Source organism: Platichthys flesus, chromosome 4, assembly GCF_949316205.1.
Source record: "Platichthys flesus chromosome 4, fPlaFle2.1, whole genome shotgun sequence".
Taxonomy (NCBI): domain Eukaryota; kingdom Metazoa; phylum Chordata; class Actinopteri; order Pleuronectiformes; family Pleuronectidae; genus Platichthys; species Platichthys flesus.
In genome coordinates this window covers 26350943-26376849 of record NC_084948.1, presented here as the reverse complement: position 1 = coordinate 26376849, position 25907 = coordinate 26350943, and the positions used below count along the sequence as shown (strand labels likewise).

General features: G+C 41.3%; 2 protein-coding genes and 1 long non-coding RNA gene across 4 annotated transcripts; all 3 read right to left on the bottom strand.

Annotated features, from left to right (window-relative positions):
* Positions 1 to 3449: 3449 nt before the first annotated feature.
* Positions 3450 to 6310, bottom strand: LOC133951598 (uncharacterized). Its single transcript, XR_009920483.1, has 3 exons — positions 6076 to 6310; positions 5528 to 5642; positions 3450 to 3667 (listed from the first exon to the last, which is right to left on the bottom strand). It is a non-coding gene; the product is annotated as an uncharacterized LOC133951598 (long non-coding RNA).
* Positions 6311 to 6617: 307 nt separating this feature from the next.
* Positions 6618 to 9970, bottom strand: LOC133951593 (oocyte zinc finger protein XlCOF7.1-like). The gene is made up of 3 exons (XM_062385627.1): positions 9118 to 9970; positions 7895 to 8185; positions 6618 to 7733 (listed from the first exon to the last, which is right to left on the bottom strand). Exons 2-3 carry the CDS (start codon positions 8103 to 8105, stop codon positions 6928 to 6930), a joined length of 1017 nt encoding a protein of 338 aa, XP_062241611.1. The 5' UTR covers positions 8106 to 8185; positions 9118 to 9970; the 3' UTR covers positions 6618 to 6927.
* Positions 9971 to 10103: 133 nt separating this feature from the next.
* On the bottom strand, positions 10104 to 21165 carry pld3 (phospholipase D family member 3). 2 transcript variants are annotated; one of them, XM_062385620.1, is made up of 12 exons: positions 20962 to 21165; positions 18949 to 19060; positions 13995 to 14042; positions 13712 to 13869; positions 13238 to 13418; positions 13017 to 13134; positions 12701 to 12828; positions 12055 to 12246; positions 11777 to 11916; positions 11280 to 11445; positions 11050 to 11149; positions 10104 to 10831 (listed from the first exon to the last, which is right to left on the bottom strand). In XM_062385620.1, the coding sequence occupies exons 2-12, from the start codon at positions 18979 to 18981 to the stop codon at positions 10644 to 10646; spliced, it is 1452 nt and encodes a 483-aa protein (XP_062241604.1). In that variant the 5' UTR covers positions 18982 to 19060; positions 20962 to 21165; the 3' UTR covers positions 10104 to 10643. The 2 variants fall into 2 exon arrangements, with proteins under 2 accessions (XP_062241604.1, XP_062241603.1); XM_062385619.1 differs by having other exon boundaries at positions 20995 to 21165.
* Positions 21166 to 25907: the final 4742 nt, after the last annotated feature.

Here is a 25907-nt window from a genome sequence, read left to right as displayed (position 1 = left end):
TACTGAATGAATGTGCTGCTGGTCTCTACTTGCCTGAAATGTGATGTCTTTTAAGGCTACATAATTATCTGACTAAAAGTTGATTAGAACGTTTTCTGGGTTTATAAATCTGGAACTTTTACTCGCTTATATACAACTGAGCAACCAGATGTTTTCCTTTGTGAGAAACTGAAACGATGAATATCTGAATCTCATTCATCAGATGGACAGGATCAAGTGATGCTCACGTAGCTGTGGGCAAATGTGGAGCTGGTCTTTCTGTGTTCTGATGTCACTTGTGCTCAACTCACACTATTTGTACTATCTTCGGTACAAACGTTATTTCTACTTGCTCGTGCAATTTTTCTGTGCCACTGCACTATACCTCATTTCTATCCAAAACACAATGGGGAAAGGGTTATATCATTAACATACTTTGCATGTTCTATTGTGTTTATAAAATATGTTTTATTCTCTCTGACCTGCTGCTGTAACAACTGAACTCTCCCGGGTGTGGATCAATAAAATGTTATCTCTTAAATCTGTTCACATGTGTTTTGCTTCTTTAATATTTATGTATTATCCTAATGGAGCTCACTTGTCGACATCGGCTGCTGATTCCTTTTGAATTGATGACGTTGTGCGTTGCCGAACTGCATTGTGGTTCCGTTGTGTTGTTTGTGCTCGTTTGGCAGAAGCCGATCACCAAGTAATACTTGTTTGTCAGGATGAGGCTGGAGACAAGAACCCTAACCCAGCTGGTTGTAGAGGTTATCAGGGTTTGATGGACAAGCTAGCGTGGCCCTGTTATCAAGAGGGTCAGGTTGTGCGACTGGTCAGGTTGAGGATCAACAACTTATATTCAAAACACCTCAAACCACGAGTTGATCAAAGCCTCCTCCTGCCTCCTCCTGTCACTGCAGGTGAGAGTGCTGCTCCACATCCAAACAGATGAGGTCCAGTAAAAGTTACACATATTCTAATCTAGGTAAAAATACAACTCCCCCCCCCACACCACCACCACCACCAATGTACAACATGAAGCAAAAGGAGAAAACGCCTCAGGCTGAAATAGTCAAATGAAAAGGTGCCAGGATCAAAGTGGATGTGATCAACAACTGAAAGATTCATTTGTTTAATTCATGAATCATAAATCATCTCCCGAACCTCAAACAAGGATTTACTCAAATCTGATGCTGACAACTCTCCGATTTACAAATAGAAGAATAAAGGGAACGTTTTATCATAAATATCTTTTTAAAAATAATTTCATACAAAACTGCTGCTTGAATGGAGGCTGAGCGGCTCCACATACAGAGTGAGACAAGTTGTTCATCCTGACCTGCATTGGAGGAAGGTGTCCAGGAAACTCTGAATATTCCACGCAGACACTCACACATGGTCAGCAGGAGGAGGCCGGCGGAGGAGACACACTGGTGCAGGAGGCCACACACGGGCCGCGGGACTGGGAGAGCTGGGCTGCAGAGCTGGGGGGAGGCAGGTGGTCGTGGTGGTCCTGGGCTCGGTTTGACCGTTTGGGCCCAAAGGGAGAACGAGCTGCGCTGCTACTGTGATCACACATACAAAGAGAGCAGGAGAGAGGGAGGGCGGGGGGGTCCCAGGGCAGGGAGAGAGGGGGACGGACGGAGGGATGGATGGACGAATGGATGGAGTGACAGAAAGACAGAAGAAGAGAGGGACTATCTCATCAGTGTGTGTGCATATCAACTAATGGACGAGTGAACTTTCTCTTTCTTCCCCAAACCAGCACAGTGTGTGTGTGAGAGGCGACCCAGCGAGACAGGACAGAATGGGGGGGGGCGGGGGGTGTATTAGCATTGGTGGACAGTCAGCAGTTTGCAGCGACTCTCTGTAAAGCCCTGCTCCTTTGTTTGTGGTGCTGGAGGCTTTAGCTGTGACCCAACGGGGCCTTGTTACTGGGCTTAGAGGGGCTGGACACTGGATACCAGTCAGACACCACCACACCTCACATAGGCCAACACATCCTCTGCTTGTGGCACTTTATCACAGAATGACCGAACTTTCATTTAGTCATTTGGTTTTGTAACAAATGGAAAGACTAAAGCAAGAATCCATCCCAGCTCCACATCATGTCTGTGACTCCAGGAGTTCCCTTATCAATCTGTACTTTTTTAAGGCTCAGTCATTTCCTCAAAGTCCTGTAGTGTTTATTCAAGATAACTCAAACAGGAGGAAATACTAAGATATATCTGGGACTCTTTTAAAGTAGTAAAAGTAATTAACCCGAAGCAACCTGCTGTGTAAAAGTTAAACCGACTTCATCAGTTTGGCTGCTGCCTGGTAAAGATAAATAAAAGATGATGCCGGTCACTGATCTTCATCTGGAACCTGAAGTGAAGAATGAACAAAGACATTAAAGGGTTTGGGAAAAGATCAGGAAGTGACATCACAGCTCATTATCATAAGAGACAGGAAACTCAAATTAGAGGAGAGTAAACTCGGAAAAACACAGATCCAGCACAAATATATACAGATATATACATTTACATTTTACACACACACAAATACACACACACACAGACACATTCGTTATTTATTAGGACCAGGAGCTGTCATCAAGTGATATCTTCTCCCTCCTCAGAGACCTGGAGACAACCTCGGCAGCCATCAGCAAACTGCACTGCGTGTTTTCATTATGAAGCATCATGTGACGCAGAACACGTGACTCACTCATGTGTTTGTATCAGTTCTATGACACAAAGGGATAAACTCCACCAGAGACTCACACTTTGGTCCATGTGTGTTGCTGCTGGTGAATCAGTGACAACCTGCAATCAGTGTGTTTACATGACAAATTACACGACAAATTAAGTTGTTTATTCAAATTGTTTACGTTTTTCTACTTTTTAATATTCAAATGGCACAAACCTCTATTGAAATGATCCATGTAGAGACATCCGGCTGGATTCTGTTTTCTGTACAAATAAAGTTTGAATGTATTAAGAAGATTAGATTTAGTTTTGTGGGGAAGTATTTTGTAAATTACCTTATTTATCTCAGTTTTATCCTTGAGAATTAATCTAATTAATTGTGATAATATACAGTGAACATATTGAATTATGCTCCTTAATTAAGAGCTGGAGCTATGAGACACACCCTCCATGTAACGTGAGTGTTTAACATTGGTGGAGAGATGTCCTGAAAGACGTGATGTGTCCCGTGATGCTCTGAACTTCAGCCTCAGCCTCAAACTAAGTTACCGGAGGTGTTTCTGCTGGTCGACACGTTGTGCCTGTTCTCTGTGGTGCTGCACAAAACTCCCTCATTCCACTTAAAGACTTTAACTTGTTGAAATGTTCACATCCATTACTGGCAAATCACATTTAATCTAATCACAGGGGAGAGAACTGAGAAACCATGTTAATCGGTTGATCACATTCAGGAGCCTGAGTAGACGAGAGGAGGAACTGAGATCTGAGACACCAAGACCCAGGTTGTATGAAAGTAAAAAAGGTGCTTTAATGTTTGACATACATGTCTTTGAAACACAACTCAAGTATCATCACATTTAAGATAAAGAAAACAAGACAAAAGCAAACATGATGACATCAGGATGAACTTTTTCTCCACCAAACATCGTGAAGCGGCTGTGATGACATGTCTCCTCCTCCCGGCTGCTGAGGTGTTTGATCAACATCGACCATCCCTGAGAGAGAGAGAGAGAGGGGGGGGGGGGACCTCCAGTTATATACAGAATATATAGATATATATCAACGCTGTTACAAACAGACACGGTTCGGTCCCTGAGTATTAATTTACTGTTATTGACCTTTTGAAAGACATTTGTGACTGATGGTAATTTGATTTTCAGTTTGTTGTGTTTTCATATATGATTGAATTATATATGAATAATATATATTAAATAAATACAATAAATACACAGACTCTTTACACCTGTGTGTGGATTGTCCCTGAGCTCCTCACTCTCGTGTTCCAGTGTTTAACCAGTGTTCCAGTTTGAGTTTTAACTTGAGTTTGGACTTTTTGGGTTGTTTCCTGAAAGTTGTTTTGTGTTAAATTCCACACATGTGTTCATTGTAAAGCTTGACTCCTGCTTCCTGTGCAGAACCTTCTCACCTGTTCACACACAACACGTATTTTAACTCATAGCCCCGGACCACACACCCACTTTATAATAAGCCACTTGTGCTAATAAGCTGTTAATGTTACGGATTCATCATTTTATAATGAGTCATTAATTAAATACCTCAGCTTCAGGGGCTTGTATCACAACCTGACAATAAAATGCTGCTCTTCTGAATTTAATCAACACGAATCACACTCAGTGGAGCACAAGGCCCGACAGTTCCCCTGAACCCAAATCAAATCTGAAACTTAATAAGTAAGTCTCGTGTCGTCCAATCAGCTCTGACTGTGTAGTGGAACCCCCCCCACAAACCAGGCAGGTACGATGAGAACCGGCCGAGTCGAGGGTCGAGTCTCCACCAGTTACTGTTTGCACCCTCGTCAGCACGCGAGTCCACGGAGAGGACGCGGTGTTAATTAAAGTGGAGTTAGCTGAGGGACATGGGGTCCATCCCACTCCTCTCTTCAGACTGATGACACTCTGCAGCACGAGGCCGTTCCATCTGCTTTCTCTTTGTGCCTCCGTCATGTCTTTGTCATGTTTAGGGTTTTTAAATTTGATCAGAGTTCTAAGAGGCAGGTTGTGATGACGTGTTAGTGAAATCAGCACATATCCATTTTAGAGGAGATCTTCCTTTTAAAATTGCAGTGTCCCTATTTCCTTTATTTAGATTTCCCTTTCCATAATGGATCATATTTTCCTTGAAGCCACATTTTAACTCATATTTATCTTATCAGTTGGCTGGACACAGAAATAACTTCTTGAATCGGGCTGTGCTGCGTTCAATGACCCCTGAAGACACTGAATAGTTTAGATACTTGGGAGTGCAGGAGATACCTCAGTGTGTGTGTGTGTGTGTGTGTCATGGTATAGCCCATATATATTTATAACATATATCTATAGGGATAGCACTTAAAAGCTTAATATTGTTGATGGTTTTATTGGAATTTTCATGCAGAAAAATGCTGGAAACTGAGAAGTGTCCAGCCGCCCCCCCCCCCCCCCCTTCTTCCCCCCAGAGGAGAAGCAGCTGAGAGAGGTGAGAGCAGAGTTCTGTTAAACCTGCTGCAGTGCTGCACACAAGTGTTAGAAGTCTGCTACTGCAACAGCACATGGGCCAAGTAACCAGGCAGGGTTATTAAAACACGTCATAATGTGGCCAGAAATACAAACGTTAGTTACTTTACTGCAAAAGTAGAAGTAGCACTGATTGATTGATTAGTTAATTTGTGTCTTGATTGATTAATTGACAGAATAAAACCAAAGTGCTGAGATGCAGCAAAGCAATTTACAAAGAGAGACAAAACCTAAGAGGTCAAACCACGATGATTCTACTGGAGGTGAAAAGGTTCAAATGGCAAAGGAAGATTTTCTCAGGAGACAGTTTTCATGTGGTTCTGAGGGAACATGTGTTTGTACCTGGAGCTCGGAGGCTGGTGAGCGAGCGGAGCAGCCGAACACTGAGCAGCAGCAGCCGGGTTTAATCCGAGCTGAGCCGCTGAAAGTGCAGAGGCAGCAGCTTGAGAGAGGATCTCTGCAACAACACAGAGGAAACACGTCATTATAACAAAACACATATAAGAGAACAGAACAAACATTATTAGTACATGACACATAATACATAATAAAGTATTTTCTCCTCATAATAAAACCGCAGCATGCAGGACCACATGTGGAGGGTTGATAATAACCAATAAATAAACTTTAAAACTTTGATTATCAGTTTATATTTGAACTCACTTTATATAACATGTGTCTGTTATGTCCCTGAACTTCAGGTCTAATAATAGATGAAGGTCAGTGGTGAGTTTCAGCCTTATATGGAACAGCAGGACTCACTGGTGCGTTAATGCACAATAAATACACACGATTGGAGATTGGAGACAGGTTCAAAACTAATATTCAGACTATGGAAAATGAATATTTCTATATATTGTCCTGGATTAAATGTAAATATGTGTCTGTACCTTCATCCCGTTGAAGCAGCCGCTGGTTCGAGGCTCAGTCTGGAAACTTTGCTTCATTCACAGAAAGTTTTGACGCACCGACCATCAGGAAGAAATAAAAACTGTCCGTGTCGACACGGGGAATCGAACGTTCCGAGCTGGACTCGTTCAGAGAGAAGCTCCTCCAGAGGAGCAGCAGAGGTGAGACCAGGCTGCGCTCCGCCGCCATGTCTGCCTCCTCCTCCGCTGCTGCGCACATGGAGGCTCGAGGGGAAACATATAAGGAGGCTGGAGAACTGTGATTGACAGCACCAGGTTCCATAAGGATATTAATAGTAATAGCTGAGTTCTGCTGAGTGCAGACATAATGTTCAGTTTATCTCCTTTTCACTTCTTTAAAGTTCATTGAGTTGTAGATTTCATTCTTAGATGATAGAAGATGTCACATTCGCCATCAACACACTCAATAACTCACAATGACAAAATCAGATGTATTTAAAATACTATAACATGGAATATCTCTTTTATAAAAGTTCAGTCAGGAACAGTCTCGTGATCATTAAACCATTTATTGCAGCAGAAGGAAACAGGCTCGGAGCTGATGGCTCCACGTGTGTAAACGCTCCCAGGACAATGCAGAAAGCTCCCTGGACACAGATGAACATTTTACACTTTGGATCCTTGCAACGACTGTAAGCTGGAGGTTTGGATAGTGGAGGTTAAACCAGGGACAGTGGTGTGATGCAGCACTGGTGGAGCAGGGACCAGTTTGTCATATTGTAAATGGAAAGCCTCGGTTGTGAATCAGCTGCTGGGACACGTGACTGCTCCAGAGCTTTGTCGTACAAGGAAATGTACACCAAAGGGTTTCTCTCATGTATGAATCCTCATATGTTTCTTTAGACTGCACCTATGGCGAAATCCTTTATCACACTCAGAGCAATGAAACGGCTTCTCTCCTGTATGAATCCTCATATGTGTATTTAGATGGCTCCTTTGTTTAAATCCTTTATCACACTCAGAGCAACTAAACGGCTTCTCTCCTGTATGAATCCTCATATGTGTATTTAGTTTGCTCCTTTGTTTAAATCCTTTACCACAGTCAGAGCAACTAAATGGTTTCTCTCCTGTATGAATCCTCATATGTGTATTTAGATTGTCCCTTTGGTTAAATCTTTTACCACACTCAGAGCAACTAAACAATTTTTTTTCTGTCTTACATCCAATATCACTTAGAAGCTGTTTGTTATATCTTGCATTTAAACCAGTCTGAGGTTCCCTGGTCTCCATCTGATCCTCACCGTCTTCAGTCTCAGAAGAGTCCTCAGACTTGTCCTCAGTACCTGGTTGTAAAAGTCCATAGGGACCTGAGTTCTTTGCTGGTTCTGGTTCTCCACAGTCAGCTCTGTTCTCCTTCATCTCACTCGGATGAAGGTTTGACGATTGAAGTTTCTCTTCAGCTTCTTCACTCTTCACAGCGACAGGAGTCAATGTGAACTTGATATCAGCCTCCTCCAGTCCTTGAAGCTGCTGACCATCCTGATTGGTCCAGGGTTCATCCTGTTCCTCTTTAATGTGGGGGGGCTCTGGGTGCTCCCGGTCCACAAGGGGGCTCCACTGCTGCTGCTCAGGGGGAACCTCTTCCTTATTGACAATCTGTTGCTGGACTGCAAGACACACTGAAACACAAATACACACGTTTATAATATCAGAGTTTCCTGAAGTGTTTTGAAAAACTTGTGTTGTGTCCTTTAATGTCAACTGTTGTGATTTTTGAACGATCACATTCAGGAAGTAGAGATGTTGAGGTCGCCTGTGAGCAGTTCTTCTAGGGACTGACCTGCTCTTTGCAACTGGACTATGTCCTTCATCACGTCATCGAGCAGCCTCCTCTGGCGGCTGATCTCCCGCTGGGACCGCTCCTCTCTGTCTTCATACTCTGCAAAGGTTTCCTCAAGCCCCGCGAGGATCTCCTCCTCCGCCGCCGTGAGCCGCTCGGTGAGCATCGCTCTCACTGCCGGGACTTGATCCTTTCCTTCTCCTTTCTCCATTATATTAAATAAACTCAGAGTTAATGAGGAATCTTCTTCGTATCTTGATGTTAAAAAAGGTTTGTGGAAATGTCTCTATTCTGAGAGAGAGAGACGTCTCATTACATAAAGATTCCTATGTTCTATAGCCACTGACACTGTCACTAAAGGAGTTGTTTGATGACGGCTCAGCATCAAAGGATTCATGCTCCCTGTGCTAGATTTTTAGACACCATTTTATAAAGCACTTGAAACATCTAATTTACAATTAATAAACTCTAATGCAGTCGATTACCTGATTGGAAGTGTGCTATTCAAAGTTGAAATTGTTCTGTACAAATCCTGATAATAAAGTAGTACCAATAATGTTATGAAAGTGTGAAGTGCTGCTATTTATGTGCATAGGTCAAATATTTCTTAAAGTGCAATTAATGCGGAACCCCAATTGTGTAATATTTACAAGGCATCGGCTGCAGCTACTAGTAATGAAGTTCCCTTTGTTACTGTACTTTTCAAATAAAATAGTATTATTATTTAAAACAAGTTACATTCACATGAGCATTTAGAAATAAAGGCTGCCGATTAATACTTTTAATTTAGCAGTACGTACATATACAGTATATGTTTATATATAGTCGTATTCCGTTACTCTGTTCATACATTTTACTTGATTTATTAAAATGATTATTACAAAAACATTTATTTTAACATTTTGTGATTTTAAAATCCATTCACCATGATATATGTGCTTTAGCTTATACTTCTATACAAAATAAACACAATGATTCACTATCCAGTACAAACCGCTGCTAAGATCTTTCCTAAAAACACCTCATTTTATGACAACATTCATGCAATATTTACAGTATGCACATTGAGATCACTTGTTAGAAAAAGTTCTCTCATGAACATTAAACATTTTAATTGACTGTAAATCAGAAACAGTGATACATCCCACACAGACAAACAAGCTACAAATTGTACTATTTAATAATTATCATCCACGTGCACAAACACTCCTGCTCTGTCTCACCTTTCTTCAGCATCTCCAAGGTAGACGAGAGCCTGAGGGACCCTGTAGTCTGCAAACATGGTGAGCCAGTCCACATTGATGATTTCTCCTTCTCCTCTGACACCCCAGAAATCTGCCACCGGGATCTGGGCTCGCTTGTACAGTGGGGTTCTCTTGCAATCAGCACCATGGGGCTGTGGAGTTAGACAGCTCATTGGCTTTCCTTTGACTCGGAGAACCTATTAAAAGAAGCATTTATGTTTTTTATTAATCCCAGTGTTAGGTGCCGTGTGTTGTCTCTCTCTCCCCCTCATATCTCCTCCAGGTGGGAGCCTCAGAAGCAGCTCCACTGGCGCAGCTGAGGCCACTCTGTCATCAGGGTGGTGCAACTACAAACGAGTGTGCTGCACATATTCCCCTACCTTTGGAAATAGCAAATCAGCATCCAGTTAAAGCTTGTCTGTGTTCATTATTAATGCCACTAGAGTGGAGGAGGTAGTCAAGAATACATGCTGCATCCATATCTTTAACTGGAGCCATGGGAAACAAAACACTTGCATCCTGTGCATCATTTTAACTGTGAAAACAAACTGAACTATTTACTTATTTATAATCATGATTATTATTTACAAACCCATTAGACACAAAACAAATTAATATCAAAGACTAAATTAATAACAATATCCACCCTGAAGGTGAAAGACTTGTTTTCAGCAGGTTCCCAAATGTATTCCACAGACACAGACACTCTCTTTCACTTCCAGCTGAGAGGTTCTTGTGTTTATTGTTCAGCGCAAGTCGGCACACCAGCCCGGCTCCACCTTTTGCTCATTTCTGAACAATTTTCAGGCTTCATGTAAAATTAATATGCATTGCCTTTGCAGTGAATCCATTTGCAAGACAGAATGATAATGAAGAGAAAGTGCTTTAAAAAAAAAAGTAAAACGGCTGCTCAATGCTCCTAATGATGCCATCTTAATAAGCGCGTATGTAGTACAACAAAGCCATTTGGGAAACATTGTTTATTTGTTTGATGACATGCAGGCAATGGAACTGATTGGATTTCATGAAAAATACTTAAATTGGTAGGACTGCCAATTAATCCTTACAATTTCAATAGGGCCTCACGTCTGTCAGTGCCTGTCAGTGCTCGGGCCCTAATTAAAAAGGGTGAAACCAAAAGGTCAGTTTTGATCGGAACAGCAAAGAGAGGTAAAGCCTCTCTCGCCTTAGTAACACTGAAGTAGCCTGGAACAGTTTCTGAGCTGTTGAGTGGTTTGAGGGCGTATTTCTCTCATGGTGGAGTTTGGCACTAAAACTTGTGATAAAACAAGTGAACTGGAAGTTTTATTCTCTTTCTTTGGACCCAAGCACACAGAGAAAACGTGGCTCCTACGAGGGCTCGTCTGAGGTTTCAGCTCAGGGTTTTTTTTGTATTCGAGAATCTGAAGACATAGGTGTGCAACTCCAGCTCTGTTCACGTTAAACTGAGGAGCTGAACTGTGGTGCAGCTCCTCCTCCTCCTTCTGAACTATTGGCTGTGGAAACTAACTGACGACTTTGAGGTCTGAGTGCTGGGTGAGAGGCGTGCTGTAGTCGGAGTTCCAGTCCCTCTCAAACACGTCCTTCAGCTGGGATTGGAGGGTCGGCTCCGGGGACTGGGATGCGGTCTGATTGACAACCAGTGCCGAGCCAGCGGTGCTCATGAAGTAGTCACCTGACCAGTTCGACGTACCTGGAAACAGAACGACAGCGATTATATTAAAGAGCTTTTCTTCACTTTTTCTTTGAGAGGGCTGGGAGGATATATGGTTAATATACGTGAGTAAATCGGACCTAACTTGTGATTATTTAAATGATAAGATGTTTTCAATATGTCAAATCAGCCTATCAAGCCAAAATTCAGTTTACAATGACATCAAATATTCTTTTGCAATGAATCTACAGCCGTACCTATATACGCGACCTTGTCCGTCACCATGTACTTGTTGTGGTTGACTCTGGCGAAGGGGATCTCCTTCTGCTTGGGGCTGGCAGGAACCACGAACAGCCTCTGGACAGGAGGAGGAGAAGAAGAGTTTACGACAGGATTTACAGTGTTGGTTCTACTACAAGACACACATCACATTATTCCTTTTACAATTTTCTTTTTCCTCGTAAAGAAATAAAGCAGCTGCACTTACCACCTGGATGTCAAGATTGCTCTTGGGCTCGTAAACGGAGGCCAGGGACTTCAGGAAGGGGATCATGACGGGCTGGGTGCTCGCCCAGCAGCTGATCAACAGGCGAACTTTGACCCGCTTCTCGTAGGCCACTCTCCTCAGCTGGGTGTCAATGTCTGCCCAGTACCTGCAGGGGGCGCCATGTGAAGAGAACCAGGGCATGAGACCTTCTCAAATTCATGACTATATTATTGTACTATTTCTAAAATAAAATGCTCTAAATGAGACGAGTGCAGTTTCTATCTTACGTTTATTGATTCTGTATATATGCAGATTTTCCCCTTGTGCTGCTGTGCCAACTTTGAATTTCCTCTTTCTTCTCTTATACATGTTAGTACTGCGCTGTTAAAAACCAGCTGATTTAAGAGGAGGAAACAGACGCACTAACCCTAACCCTCAAACTCTTCTCTACCCTCTCCTGCTGGAGCTACATCTCACACGTCTCTGGGCATCTGTACCTTTTAGGGTGGGAGAACTCCATGGTGGGCAGGTAGTTCATCACAGCGATGTAGATGAAGCTGTGAGCATCGTCCATCACGCTGAGGACGGACTGGAGGTCTGGAGTCCGGCCGGCGGCACAGAATGACGGGGGGGAACTCTGAGAGAACGGTTAGAAAGTTACTGGTTCCTCTTTTGCTCAGAAAAGACTTTCAATAAAAGAAATGGTTTCACAAAGATTAAGTTAAAACACAAAGAAGAACATTTCCCTCATCCTTTATCCCTGCGTGTTTCTCACCGATAGATAAACGCTGGCCGGCGTGTTGGTCAGCTGCAGAGGCGTGTCCTTGTTGTAGAGGGTGGAGAAGCTGATTGGCCACGGCGATGGGATCGACTGACTCTCCCCCAGGAACCAATAGGCATCAAAGATCTTACTCAAGTCTTCAGCCAAACAGCTGCAGTTGTAGACGACCACGCCGAGCTCCTTCACCTGGACGCCAACACACCACAACATTCACTTACTCTCAATCACTGAGTTAAGTGTTCAACACGAGATACCAAAATATCTCAACTATAATAAAACTATGGTTGATTGTTAGATCTAAACATAGATATTTAAGGATCAAAATAAATCCGAATCTCTCAGAAACACATTTTCCTTATTGCACAGTTTTATAGGACGTTTGTGCTGAAATATCTGATGATGTGAGTCAAACTCAGGATGTGGTTTGTGTGTTGAACAGATTTTAATGACTGTGACAGTTTGACATGTGACCGCAAGCTCGAGCCAACGCAAGAACTTGAAGAAGCAGAAGAAACATTGTGTCTGGACTGAGCCCCATGGAAACCTCTCAATGCCAGTTCAGGATTTTTGAATTAACTGAAGAAACCTTTTTGGGAACCCGATTATTCTGCTGTGTGTGTGTGTGTGTGTGTGTGTGTACCTGTGTGAGGGACCTCCAGTCCATGTTGGCACTGCCGATGTAAATGTGTTTCTTGTCCACGACCCAGAACTTAGTGTGTAGGACGCCTGAAGTGAGCTCTCTCATGTTCACTGTCCTGATGTCAGCTCCTGAAAACACACACACACACACACACAAACACACACACACAGTCAGTTCAGAGACATTAATTTGTGTATGATTTACATAAAAAGAAGTTCAGATGTGAAGTGTGGACAGGAAACAGAATATATGAATTAAAGGTCCATTTTAATTGCAGATCAAAATATGTCAAACTGAGTAGAGATGACTGTAGAACCTGAGCGGTTGAGCAGCCGGAGGTCGTCCTGAGGTTGACTCGCCTGCGGCGTGTTGACGGCGATACGAACCGACACCTTCCCTGAAAGCTCAGCCAGTTTCTGCAGGACGGTTTCACCCTGTGCACACAGAAGGAACATAGTTCTCATAGTCTGTCATTTACTCTGCTGTAGTCAAAGCATTTGTCAAATGAAATCCTGTTTGATTCCAGCCCCGGCCGACCTGATAGGCTGACGGCTCCTGGGTGCCAGTGTCTTTGTTGGTGAGCGTCCAGTAGAAGGAGGCGATGTCGAGACTGCTGCGAGCCTCTGCTGCCAGACTGAGCCAGGCCTGGAAGATGGAGGGGTGAGTGGTGCTGGAGTTGAACTCCAGACCTTCAGGGATACTCTCCACCAGAACCATCCTGACACACGAGACCAGAGGACATGTCTCAGTGAAACTGACTAATACCTGAAATCCTGCTGATCACAAAAGAGCCTGGACGAAAAATCACCTGGTCCATATGTTGGTCTATATTAGCTTATTGCTTAAACACCACGTTATATGACACGAGATGGAATGAATTCACCGATAAGTGATAAGATATAAAAGAGAACTATTGTAATGTGAACAGAAAATGCTTTCATTGTTTAAAAAAACTCATGAAACAGCTGGAGTAAATGTGGAGGCTCCGTGTGTGAGCAGATGTTTTCTCACTTGCAGGGGTCGGAGCAGGACTCGGCCGTGGGCAGACGGAGGCTGCTGCTCGGGGCCGGGGGGGCCGAGGTCAACCTGGGCGTGAGGAGGTCATAGATGGCCATGGCAGCCAGCAGCACCGTGGCTAATGTGGCCAGTGCCAGCACCCACCGGGAGTACTGGAGAGAGTGAACAACACTTCAAATGTCTGTGTAATGCATTTTATGACACATCTTAATCTGTGTGAGCGTGTGTGTGTGTTTGTGTGTGTGTGTGTGAGTGTGTGTGTGTGTGTGTAACATACCATCAGTGTTTTTCTGCTCTCTTGCCTCTTCTCCTCCACGTTCACCAGCTACAGGAATCAAAGGAATATTCAACACAATGACTGGACAGTATTTTGAGAATCAAAATAAATAATAGGACGTGAGCACTGGCTCTGAACCACGCCCACTAATCACGCATTACAGTCCACGCCACCATGTGCAGCGTGTCAGTGTCACTGCTCACAGACGGATCTGATCTGTGATCTGCTCAGGTCCAAAACAGAAACTCCTGTTTCTCTTCAGATCGTATAAACGTCCCATCTATGCAACATCGAAGACATCAGAGGAATCCATGACCCCCCCCCCCCCATACTGTGACGTCACACAGATGAGAAAACTTCGTGTTTTGATGGCGTGTAATCAAACGCCAACTAGTTTGAATCTCCATGTTGTAGAGATGACTTCATATAAAGTTGATATAACGTCAAAAATTTGAGGTTTCTGTTGCATTTTTCCATAAAGCTCCGTTTAACGTCTTTTCTGTACATATATATGAAGCCCTAATTATTATTGTAACCCAAATGAATTGGCTTACAGTAGCGGACAGTGGGAGGCCCTATAGAGATTATAAGGATTATAACTTTTTACTATTGTGATTGTTTTATTTCATCTCCAGCATCTCCAGCTGGTTCCTGGGCAGTAAACTGTGTGTCCAGCTCAACTAGAGAAGCGAGCACATGAGGACCATCAGCTCAACCACACCAGCTGCAGGACACTCTCACGTCATCAGGTGAGTTTCTGGTGAAAGCTGAATTGTTCCCTGTGAGCTGCTCCATCTCTAATCCTTCTTTGAACTTCCTCTTCCTCAAGGCTGATGATAACTTTTACAGAAGTGACAGAATGACTAAGCAGCAGTTATGTCTCTTCTTCTGTTCTCATGGTTGGATAGTTTTAGTAATAATTAGGCATCAACATTTTAAAAGAAGCAGTTTCTAGGTAAATCTCTGTGTCCGTGTAAATTCACACAACAGCTCCAATATTCATTTTTTCCAATATACAAGTCCAACAGCATCAATAGATCACTCTGTTCTTTATCTTTGGATTTATGATGTTTTGTTTTTTATTCAAATATGATAAGATAGAATAAACCTTTACTGATCCCACACCGGTTACACTAGCAGACAAGTCAGGATGAGGTAGACAAGAGAATGAAATATGAAAGAATTCAACTGAATGATAATAATTATAGTAATACTTTTAATCATATTGTTTAATTTCATCTCTACAGCCCTGACAGCTATTCGCTATGTACAGCATGAAAAGCCTGAAAAGCTGCTTTGCATGAAGCTGCTTCCGGGGACGTGTCTCCTAATAGGACAAGTGGACATCTTCCTGTTAGGAGCTTCACACTGTGGACAGTGTGCAGCTCAGCTCAGCAGCGCAGACCTCAGAACAGCTGCCAGCACCTCGAGTCAGGACCAGCACCCGGTCGTAAAACTTTATTACATTATTATATATTCTTCTTTCTTTTTCTTTTCAACGTTTTTGTTTGTTATGATCATGACTGAAAACAGATCCATCCTGATGAAAAGGAGGCAACTTTTTCATCTGATCTTAATCACAGGTTTGTATTTTCCATATTTTTTTCTGCTGGTATTCAAACGGCTGTGAGCACTTTTCTGCTGCTTGATGTGAATGTAAAATGTTTAAAATAAGTATAGACATTGTTGTTTTAAAGTGGGATAAAGGTTTATTTTTTAAAGAATGTACAGTAATGTCAGATACAGGTTAGAAATGATCAATGGATAAAATACTATTTTTGTGGTTGTTGTTGCTGGTATTCAAACTGCTGTGTTATTTAATTAATCTTTAATTTAAAAAGAATAAATTAAGTATAGTCACTGGTTGGATACCATTATAATTGTGTGGTGGCTGTTGCTGAGGTTCAAACTGTTGTGACTTCACCAGTGTCTCTAATTCTACAGGATTCAGCTCCTTTACTGTGGGATCCTCAGAATTTCACTTTATTGAAAAGAAAGAGACCTACGAGGAAGCAAAGCGTTTCTGCACAGACCAGTACGACGATTTAGCCACAGTTCACAACTTGACTGATATGAGGAATTTGGCCACTTTACTGCCAAACTCAAATGACGGAAAATTGATAGGACTTAATGATTCATGTGACCCATTGGGTCTACCTGACAATATTCAATGTAGAAATTGGAAAAGCTTTGTGTGTCATGGTAAGTGAATCTGTTGTTTTTTTTTCACATGAAAAAAAATCCTGTTTAAAAGCAGAACTGCATTGTACTGTATGTAATAAAAAAATGTCAATCCTTGGCACTTGCAGGTAACAGGAAATCTAGTGTTCCCTACCCATGGAAGACTTTCTGCAGGAACATAACCTCAGTGAATGAGGCCACGTCACAAATTGTGTGGATCGGCCTCATCGATCCCTGTGGGTTGTTGGACGGACGCAGCCCATCGTTATGTCAATGGAAACCATGCCAGCCTAACAACGTAAATGATCACGACTGTACTAAGGACATAGAAAAATATAACAGGAAAGAAAAGAAGTGCGAGGAAAAATTCAGCTTTATCTGTCAGGGGGGTAAGTTATTCTTCTTTATCCTTAGAATACTGTAGAAAAGTTTACTACACAACACACAACAGAGCTACATCTGTCCTCCTCTCAGTGTCTATTCATTTGTTACTGATCTTTACAGAAAGGAAATTAATTCCAACAACGACACAGAAGATGACGCCAACATATACAACGACTCTTCCCAACACCTCTCCTCAAGTGGTCACAACAACACTGACTTCCACAACTCCTACAAAACAACCAAACACAACTAAAGTTACCACAGAAGGTGAAACAACTGCCACTGACACGACAACTGCAGATACCACAGATGTCGTACACAGCTCCTCAAGCCCTGAGGTCAACAACACAACTCATGAGCCAGTGACCACCACTACCCAGAGCACAACACAGCTTTCAACTCTAACTTCCAGAGGACACAACCAGTCTGTTCCTGCAGGTTTGTTGACAGTCATGTGCCGTTCGATCATTTTGCATGCTTTGCCAAATTTGCATCCAATGAACTTCCTGCAACACAGATCAAAGGGTTGTTTCTCTTGGTGTTGTCTTCCTAAAGGAAATCTGATACTGATCCAGCTAAACCTGACATGGAATGATGCGATGACTTACTGCAGGGCGCACCACTACAACCTCGTCCAGGTTACCAGCAGAGAAATTCAAGAGGAGGCGGCTGAAAAGGCGAAGAACGCCACCTCCCCCCACGTCTGGCTCGGCCTACGCTACACCTGCAAGTTAAAGTTCTGGTTCTGGACCAGGCCGATGTCCACCTGCTACCAGAACTGGGCCCCGGGACAAGGCCCTGACGGGACATATGACTGTGGTTTTACAGGCGCCATTAACGCCACTGGGGGGCAGTGGGTCGGCTTGCATGAGACAGACAGACTGAACTTCCTCTGCTCTGTATGTGCTGGGTGAGTGAGGACGGCCTGTGACTCTGCAGGTGAAGTCAAACGTGCAGTTGGAATCATTCTGTGTGCTGGTTGTATTCATATTGTTTTTCATTGTTGATCTTACATTCCTGATTTAGCCTATTGAAACGCTTCGGCTGTCAGCTGTGACGGACGTCAGCAGTGGTATCATGGGTGTTTCAATGTTCACGTGTGACGTCATTATTTTACTTTGTTAAAACACAGCTACCTTCTCTACTGTTGAGCCTGAATTTCATTATATATGGGAAAACTTGTGTGGATGCGTGCACATTCACAGTCATGGGCAGCCAGAGTGATGCAAGAACCCTGATCTGCTCTATGCCTTTCAATCGGGGGGGGGGCAACCGACTCTTTTCACTCTTGTCGGACATTTGGAAATTTGACTTGTCATTTTTTACTTGCAAATTCAGTAGAAGCTAGTTTACTTTTTTGAAATAATATCTCCACATCAATGTTCGAGTGAGCTTTAGTGCATGTTGGTCTGTGTTGACTTCTTAAATGACCAACTTACAATAAAGTGATATCTAAATAACAAACTATTTCTGCTGTGTATTTCTGTCTGGAAAGAAGTGAAGGTAATATTTGTTATTAGGGCCCGAGCACCTACGGTGGGAGGCCCTGTTGTATTACGAAGGATTTGTATAGTTTTTCCCTTTAGGGATTTTTCTGGGCCTAGACATTCTAACATTCATACCAAAGTTAACAGAAAACTAAAAACCCTGAAAAGTTATTGTATTCTGGAGTAATTTGAAATGAATACGGCAAGATGGCTCAACAGCGCCATCTAAGGAAAAGCTTTCATTATGATTATTATTATTATAGCCATATTTATCATTATTTATATCTTGTATCACTCTCTCTATCTATCTATCTTCCTAAATTGTGTTTAGGAAGTTTTTGAAGTTTTTGAGAAAAGATTAATAACATTTTTATAAATTTTACATTCATATATGTATATTTGTCTTTGTTTCCAATATGTCAGAACCTTGAAAGTTGGAAGAGGTTTACATGGTAGTTATATATTCTAAGCGATTCTGCAGCTATATGATAAACTAGAGCTACGATATAAGAAATCCCTCTTTTTTGGCGAATCATCAAAATGTCACGCCACGCCACGGTCACACTGTGTAACGTGAACTTTAAATATTATTATTTTACTCTTATTCATGAACTAAAGTTATCTCTCAACATACAAATATCCCATGAACAACCATCTAAGTTTAACCTTTCACCCCCTTCACATTAGTTTCTTCTTCTTGATGCAGATTTGTTTCTAATGTAAATATTCAATTTATTAAGAAACACAAAATCTTCAGGGCTACAACTAATACCTGAAATCAATATATCTGTTAAGTAAATATTTGTCATTTTGACTTGTTAACTGCTTTAAGTAAATAATCAAACACAATCGAAGGTGGAAACTATTGAAAAGCTCGACTCGGTCACAGTAGAACATCTTACCTGATTGTAAGGGACGTCCATTTTCATGGTCATGTTCAAAGCGACTTCAGCATCAGTCTTTTCCGCTCAGAGCTTCCTTGTCCAGATTCAGGATCAGGTCACTGGGTCTTTGCTGCAGAAACATGAAGAAACGTGAACTCATGATGAAACAGGGCGTGTTTGAAACTGGTTTCACCGTCTCCATGGCCGAGGAAAAACAAAACAACAGACGTGCGTTGATACGGAAAATTGAAGGGTTCTCAGGAAAAACTCATGTTAACCAACATGTTTTAAGAAGTATATATATATATATATTTAAAATGAATTTGCCAGTTGAATAATTTGGGGAAAGGGGGGTTCAGTTGCAGAGCAACATGTTAATCTCACCCCCCCCCCCCCCCCCCATTGTCCCTGATTTTAAACACATAAAACCACCTCTGCCTAACCTTTCCTGGTTTTACAAAGAGAAGGTTCTAGATGTGGTCAACACAAGACACAGAGAATAACCTGCACAGTTCATCATCTCCGGCACAAAGACACACGAGGTTCCAGCTGCTGACGGAGCCCAGCTAAAAAAAATAACACTGTGCAGTAGCTACTGTAAAATGGAGCCTGGCCGACATGGATTCATGAAATGTCTTTTCTGCATTGTTTATTATATAAAGCAAAAGTTGTCATATCTCCAAACGTAGATACCATAGTTGACGTGTTTGAGAAACGCTCAGATCTGAAGTTTTTAAATCTGATGATAACTCGGTCAGACTGAGTAACAAGGTAAGAAATGAACCCTCATTAGCTGTTCACTGGATTCTGAGGTCTCGTGATGTGAGATTTGATTGAACCGGGAGAATGAGGAAGTTTGGAAAGTCTAACGCTGACAGCAGCGTTTCTAAGCTGCGCGTCACAGGAGTGGCCGTCACTTCCGAAAAAGCCCGTGACTCAATGCAGCTGCTGATGAACAAACAAACACTTTCCTGGACTGTGGAATAAAAACATTTTGAATTTGAGTCTCACAGAAGCATTTGGACATTTTCAAGTCGAGCTAATGGAGGAAACCAGTTCTCCAGCGTGTCTGATTTAACACAACTGAATTACACAAACATTTCCTGCTCAAAACTTTCCTCAGTGACCAAAACACACTAGTGTAGTTTGATCATTTGTATGTTCTATAAAACAAATCAATAGTTATTGCAATTTAATTTCAATCAATAGCAATGAAACAACAGTTCAATATTGATAGTTTGAGTTAAAAACTAGAAAACTTCACTCAGGAGCCAAACTCTATCAAACTTCAAAATAATAACGTGACATTTATTGTGATAATTATTGATATTTGTAGATTATGGTCACGTCGTCCAGCCCGATTCCAAGTTACACAACTGAAGACGACAAACTCAAAGTTACGGAAGTTAACAGTAAACAGTTAACATGAAAACAGAAGATATTTAACCTATTGTGTTATAATGAAAAACCAAATGTTTATTGTCTGATGATTGTTGTTTGTTTGTTATGATGTTAAACTGCAGCACTGGTGTGAACTGATAAGGATTGAACACGTCAACTCAATGAAAACAGCTGTCACACAAAATGAGTAACATCGTAAAGTCTCATTTTAACCTTCTTACTTCGTCCTGATCAAAGGATGCGATCCCTTTCATCTCTACTGAACTACATGATAGATATATATTTATAAAGTATTTAAAGTAAACAAAGAGCGACACACGTTCCAGACACATCGAACAACAGCTGGCTGAGGAACACGTGAGTCCAGAGGGTTTCTGGCTCCAGTTGTGAGGGTGATACACAAAATACACAATAACACAACAGAAGAAGAGCAACACACTCATTGTGTTAGCTCCACGGGTCGTTAGCAGATATCTGAAGGACACACAACACACTGAGGTAATTTACAATCCACTAAATAAAAGTTCTTCCGACTTTAAAGTTTAAAAGTGATTTGATTTATAGGAATAAACAGACTGGAAACAGACGAAGAGTCGCTGACGATGCAAAACAACAACAACAACAACAAACCTCGTGTCTCGTGTAGAAACCTGCGTCACTCGCCTGTTTTCATGAGTCCAGCTTCACGTGGACCTCCAGGAGACTCTGTCCACTCGAGTTCTTCACTCACCTTCTCCCACACGAAGCGTTCAGAGGAGGTTTCATTAAAACGTGGAGGAAAACAAAGGAGACTCTCAACAACGCTGTTAAAGTCCAGACTGGAGCAGAGCCGGTCATGTGACCCAGCTCGCGGCAGCTAATTGGAGGAGAGCTGGTCATGTGATGTAAGTCCGGCAGCTCATTGGAGGACAGCCCGTCACGTGACGGGTGAAGTTACACTGGAGCTAAAAATAAAAGCTCATACAAACAAACTTGGGAGAAAACAAATAATTAAGTTAAAACATGATTTTTTTTAAATTTTGCATCAAATATACGCAACAAAAAACACGAGAGGGATTAAATAATTAATTTCTGTCATTATTCTTTCACCACCTGTTCTCTATTATTTCTATGCAATAATTAATTTATCTATTAACTTTGTTTCTGATTTCTCATTCTTTGTATTCTTTGTATTCAATAATGGTATTTACCCAAGAACTTTAATAATTCTATATAATAAAAGTAAAATCATTTTTTTGACCCTTTGTATCAACAGCTGCATCGATACGGCTTCATGTCAAATGGTCTTAAGAATATGAAGGTTAAATAAACTAACTCTGCATTTGACAGACACTTATGTACTGATGTGATAAAGTTCTAATCATTATTTGTTTATTCAATTCTGGTATTTGCGCAAATAAGTAATATATTGTAAACTCTCATGTTTAGTTATATGAAAGAAACAATAAATCTTCAAGAAGGAATAACAGGAAAATTTTCTTTTCTTTCATTTGGATCTTATTTTTGTTTCGATTCATTTTCAGTCTTCTGTAATAATTGTATTGCGATCTAATTTTAAACTTGTGTCTTCCCACTACTCCTCTAATAAACTGTAATAAAAGATCTTAGGCTTGACCAGCGGAGGGCGTTGTTCACCCATCACACACTTAGTTAACATCTGACCTCACTTCCTGGATGAGCGCCACCTGAGGCTACGTCAGAACCATGAACAGGTAACCAGAGTAAACACGTGGTTTATATTTAAACCTGCTGCTCTTCGTGAATTTCATTATAAATGTGTATGAATGAGATCATCAGCTTCCGAGTAAGACAAACATTGTTTTTGGTGACACCTGCTGGCAGAGAAGCTTCATTTGCATCAACATCATCAACTTCTTCTCATCAAGTTGATATTCAGTTCAAAGTTAAATCCTTTAAACTGTGAACAGAATCAGTTCTAATGTGCTGAGGCCTGTGAGGCTGCTGGACCCTGTCTGACATCAAGTCCATCATCTTACACATAATTAAAAACTGTGTTAGATAGTGAGCCATAATCAATTTGATTCATTTAACATGTTTTATAAACATAATGTAAAATATTCTAGAAGTTAATCCAGACTTTAAGATGCTGATTCAGTACCTGGGTGTTAAAATTCTCCTTTTGATGCATTTTTATTTTTACATAAAACACGTGAAGCTCCATTTCTTAAAGATTTCTCTTGCTTTATGTGTATTTTGTGGAATTATGAGATTAGATAAGATAAGGCGAAATTGTGTTGCTAGTTTCTCATTTTTACTATTTATTTATGATGTTTTTAAGTTAGAATTTGAATTAATTAGGAATAAAAGTTGGCAGTTTTGTTTTGTGCATTGTCGGCGCTAATATCTCACTTTTACCATTTTGTTTTATTTTGTGCGTTCTGAATACTATTAGTTACAAAGAGAGATGTATTTTAGTTTTGTTATTTATTTGAACTCCTTTGCTCAATTCTTCTTTCACACACTGATCATACACTGACACACAGCCTCCAGGGTAACTTGGGGTTCAGTTACTTGCCCACGGACACTTCCGAAGGCAGGCTGGAGGAGCCAGGGATCGCACCAACAACCTCCTGTCGGTTCCTTCTCTTCCTCCTGAGCCACAGACACTAACTATCACACTGTATTCAGTTTAGTCAGAACGTTCCTGTTCAGCTCTCTACTGCATCTCCTTATAATCCAGAGCAGCGTCCCAGTAGATTACAGAGTAGCTCAGATTAATTAAACTAGCTTTACATAGATATTCTATACAGCGTCTATAATAATTGCCTTTTCTCTCCGTAGCTTCTATTGACCCTTTTCCAGTTTCCCTCAGGCTGAGAGGAAGCAGGAAGGACAAAGACCTGAAGGTGTTTGCACAGCTCCAGGTGAAGAGGTGACAAACATACAATCCTCAGAAAGAACATCAGGAACCTGTTCAACAAACAGGAACATGAGCAGCTCCACAGTTTCTGTTCCTGAGCAGCTGATCTGAATGAGTTCAGTCAGCTCGGAGGGAATCACCCATCACCAGGCGTGGAGCTGTGATACTCTGCTCCACCATGTTCAAATAGAGCCTCTGGTTCGAAAGTGGCCAAAATTCTTTAACTTTAATTCTGCTGAGTCCAAACCGACCAGATGCTTTATCAGACTTAGTTCACATAACAGAAATAACTGAACTCACTGTTTGTGAAATTCAAATGGTTAATATATATATTCAAATGTAGGATTATGAGAACAAAACTGATATTTATAAGAGTCTTGACATTCCAGTTTGATAACACTAATAACTACAAATGACTCCACAGGTGGTTGGTAATATTTCAACAGGGGGCGCCATAGTGCAAGCACAGACAGGGAGATCTGAGCGCTTCATAGATGAGGTGTTGTTGAATATTAAGATGTCAGAGGGGATGATAGAAGGAAAGAGAGAGAGAGAGAGAGAGAGAGAGAGGGGAGGCATTTTGTGATTCGCTCTTTATTATTACTTTTTTTTATTCAGCACTGTGCAGAGTGAGCGACTTTTAAAAATGACCCTTGATAGGAACTTTGACACGAACACACACTTCTGTCCTCTCTTCTCTGAAGGGTTCTTATTTTATTTTGCCGACACAGAACCACGTGTGCCACTCAACAGTGTCACTATGAGTGTATTTTATTAAGTATGTTTATTCCCACTTCGCGTGTCATGTGCGTCTGTGCAACCATGGAGACAGGTCAGGAATATCCCAGACGGTTTTATTTTTTTACGGCAGCCGAGGCAGAGTTATGACCGAGGTTATAAAAGACTGACTGGCTTCACTTCCGCAGGCCAGATCCCTCCTGTGCTCTGACGCTTCCCTCAGTTACCTGGAAACATGACTAATCCATCTCTCAGTTAGTAATTCATCTGAATCTGGTTTGAATGATAAACTGTTTTGTATGGAAATGAGAGTCTGACTCGTATGAATCAGATTTCTTTGGGACAGAGCGATGTTCTTTGTGTTTTAAAGCACCTTTTTGTTGTTGAAAACGAAAAAGCACCTTTTGTAATGTGAGCATGAGTGATGATGTAAAAATAGTCATTTACAAGCTGCAGCGTCACTTCTTCAATCTGGCGTGAGCAGGTCAGTGAGCCGACAGCGAGCAAAACCCACAAGGCCCCATTTTCCTTCACTTCCTGCATCGTAGGGCGATGGAGGATTAATGTTGTGTGAAGGATTGTGTGTTTTCCTCCTGGACGAGGTGTGTTTCTCTCCCTGTGATATAACGTGAGGACTGAGTCACCGAGCAGCCGCCTGGTTACACCTGAGACGCTTTTCACCTTAATGACTTTGCCCCCTTTTGCATTCTGGGTAACTAATTCTCAACCGACAGTCTTGCAGTTGTTTTCGGGTGCTGGCATTGTATTCATATTCTTGTGTGTGTTTGTGTTATTAAAATGTTTGTGCATCGACTGAAAACCCCTGAGAAATGAACACAGCCCCTTCCAGATAACTCCATCAAGTCAGATAGAGCAAATAAAACTAAATCAAATCAGCACGTCTTGTTTACACTCGTCTGAAATGTGTCAGTTTATGCAAATGTCAAGCTCTTGTCTTTTTTTTCTTTCTGGCGTTTATCAAGTAAAGAGCCTCTCTCAGGTTTTGATTCTGTTTATGACTGTCGGCCATAAAAGGCTGTGACATCACCGGCGCTCACGGCTGGTGATCCTATCGGCAGCGTTCACTTTTATCACAGCGTCGTCGTTGAGACTGAAAATCTGAATGGAATAAAATTCCATTAGCACCGTGTGTCCCAATTATTTTATTAAAAAAAATGCATTTGCAAATTAAAAAAATATCATCAGCCTGGTATTTTTCTCCCTCGATCTTCTATGTGATCCAAAATGTAAAGATGCATAATGACCAACCTTGAACCAAATGCAGATTTGAATATGAATGTAGTAGTCCATAATAAGTTCATCGTAAATGACTTAATTATTCATCCACCTTTTATTTATATATGTTTATTGATTCTTTTACAATATGAAAAACAAAGTGAAGATATCAATCGATGGTTTAGAACTTTTTGTCACTTATTTATTCCAACACCATGATTTTCAGTTAGTCTATATCTATCTGTAGATATAGACCCCCCCCCCCTTTCTGGCCCCTTTTGTAGACTTTGAAGTTTAATAATAAGTCAAAAGTAATTAATAATTACTTATGTGATAAGTTTAATACCTTTTCAGTTGATTTCATGAATAGATAATCAACAGCTTTTTTTTTTTTTATAACTTATATAAATAGATAAATAAACTAATCCAATCCAGTTTGTGATTAGTGAGAATTTGCTGTTGTTCTTTCTTTAATGTGAATTTTGATTAAACATCTTAATAGATATCATCAATACATCCATCAAACCCAAGACGTCAAGTATCAGTCGTTTTTTCTAATTTCCATCCTGGTTCAAACCGACACGCATCCTGATCCTGGTTCGTTAACACACGACTAATCACCTCAGTCCTGCTGCAGTTGGGACGTGTGGTTTAGAAACTGTGCTGTTAACTAAACAAGGGTTTAATTCTCATAAAGAGTCGGAGAGGTTCACGCCCACAG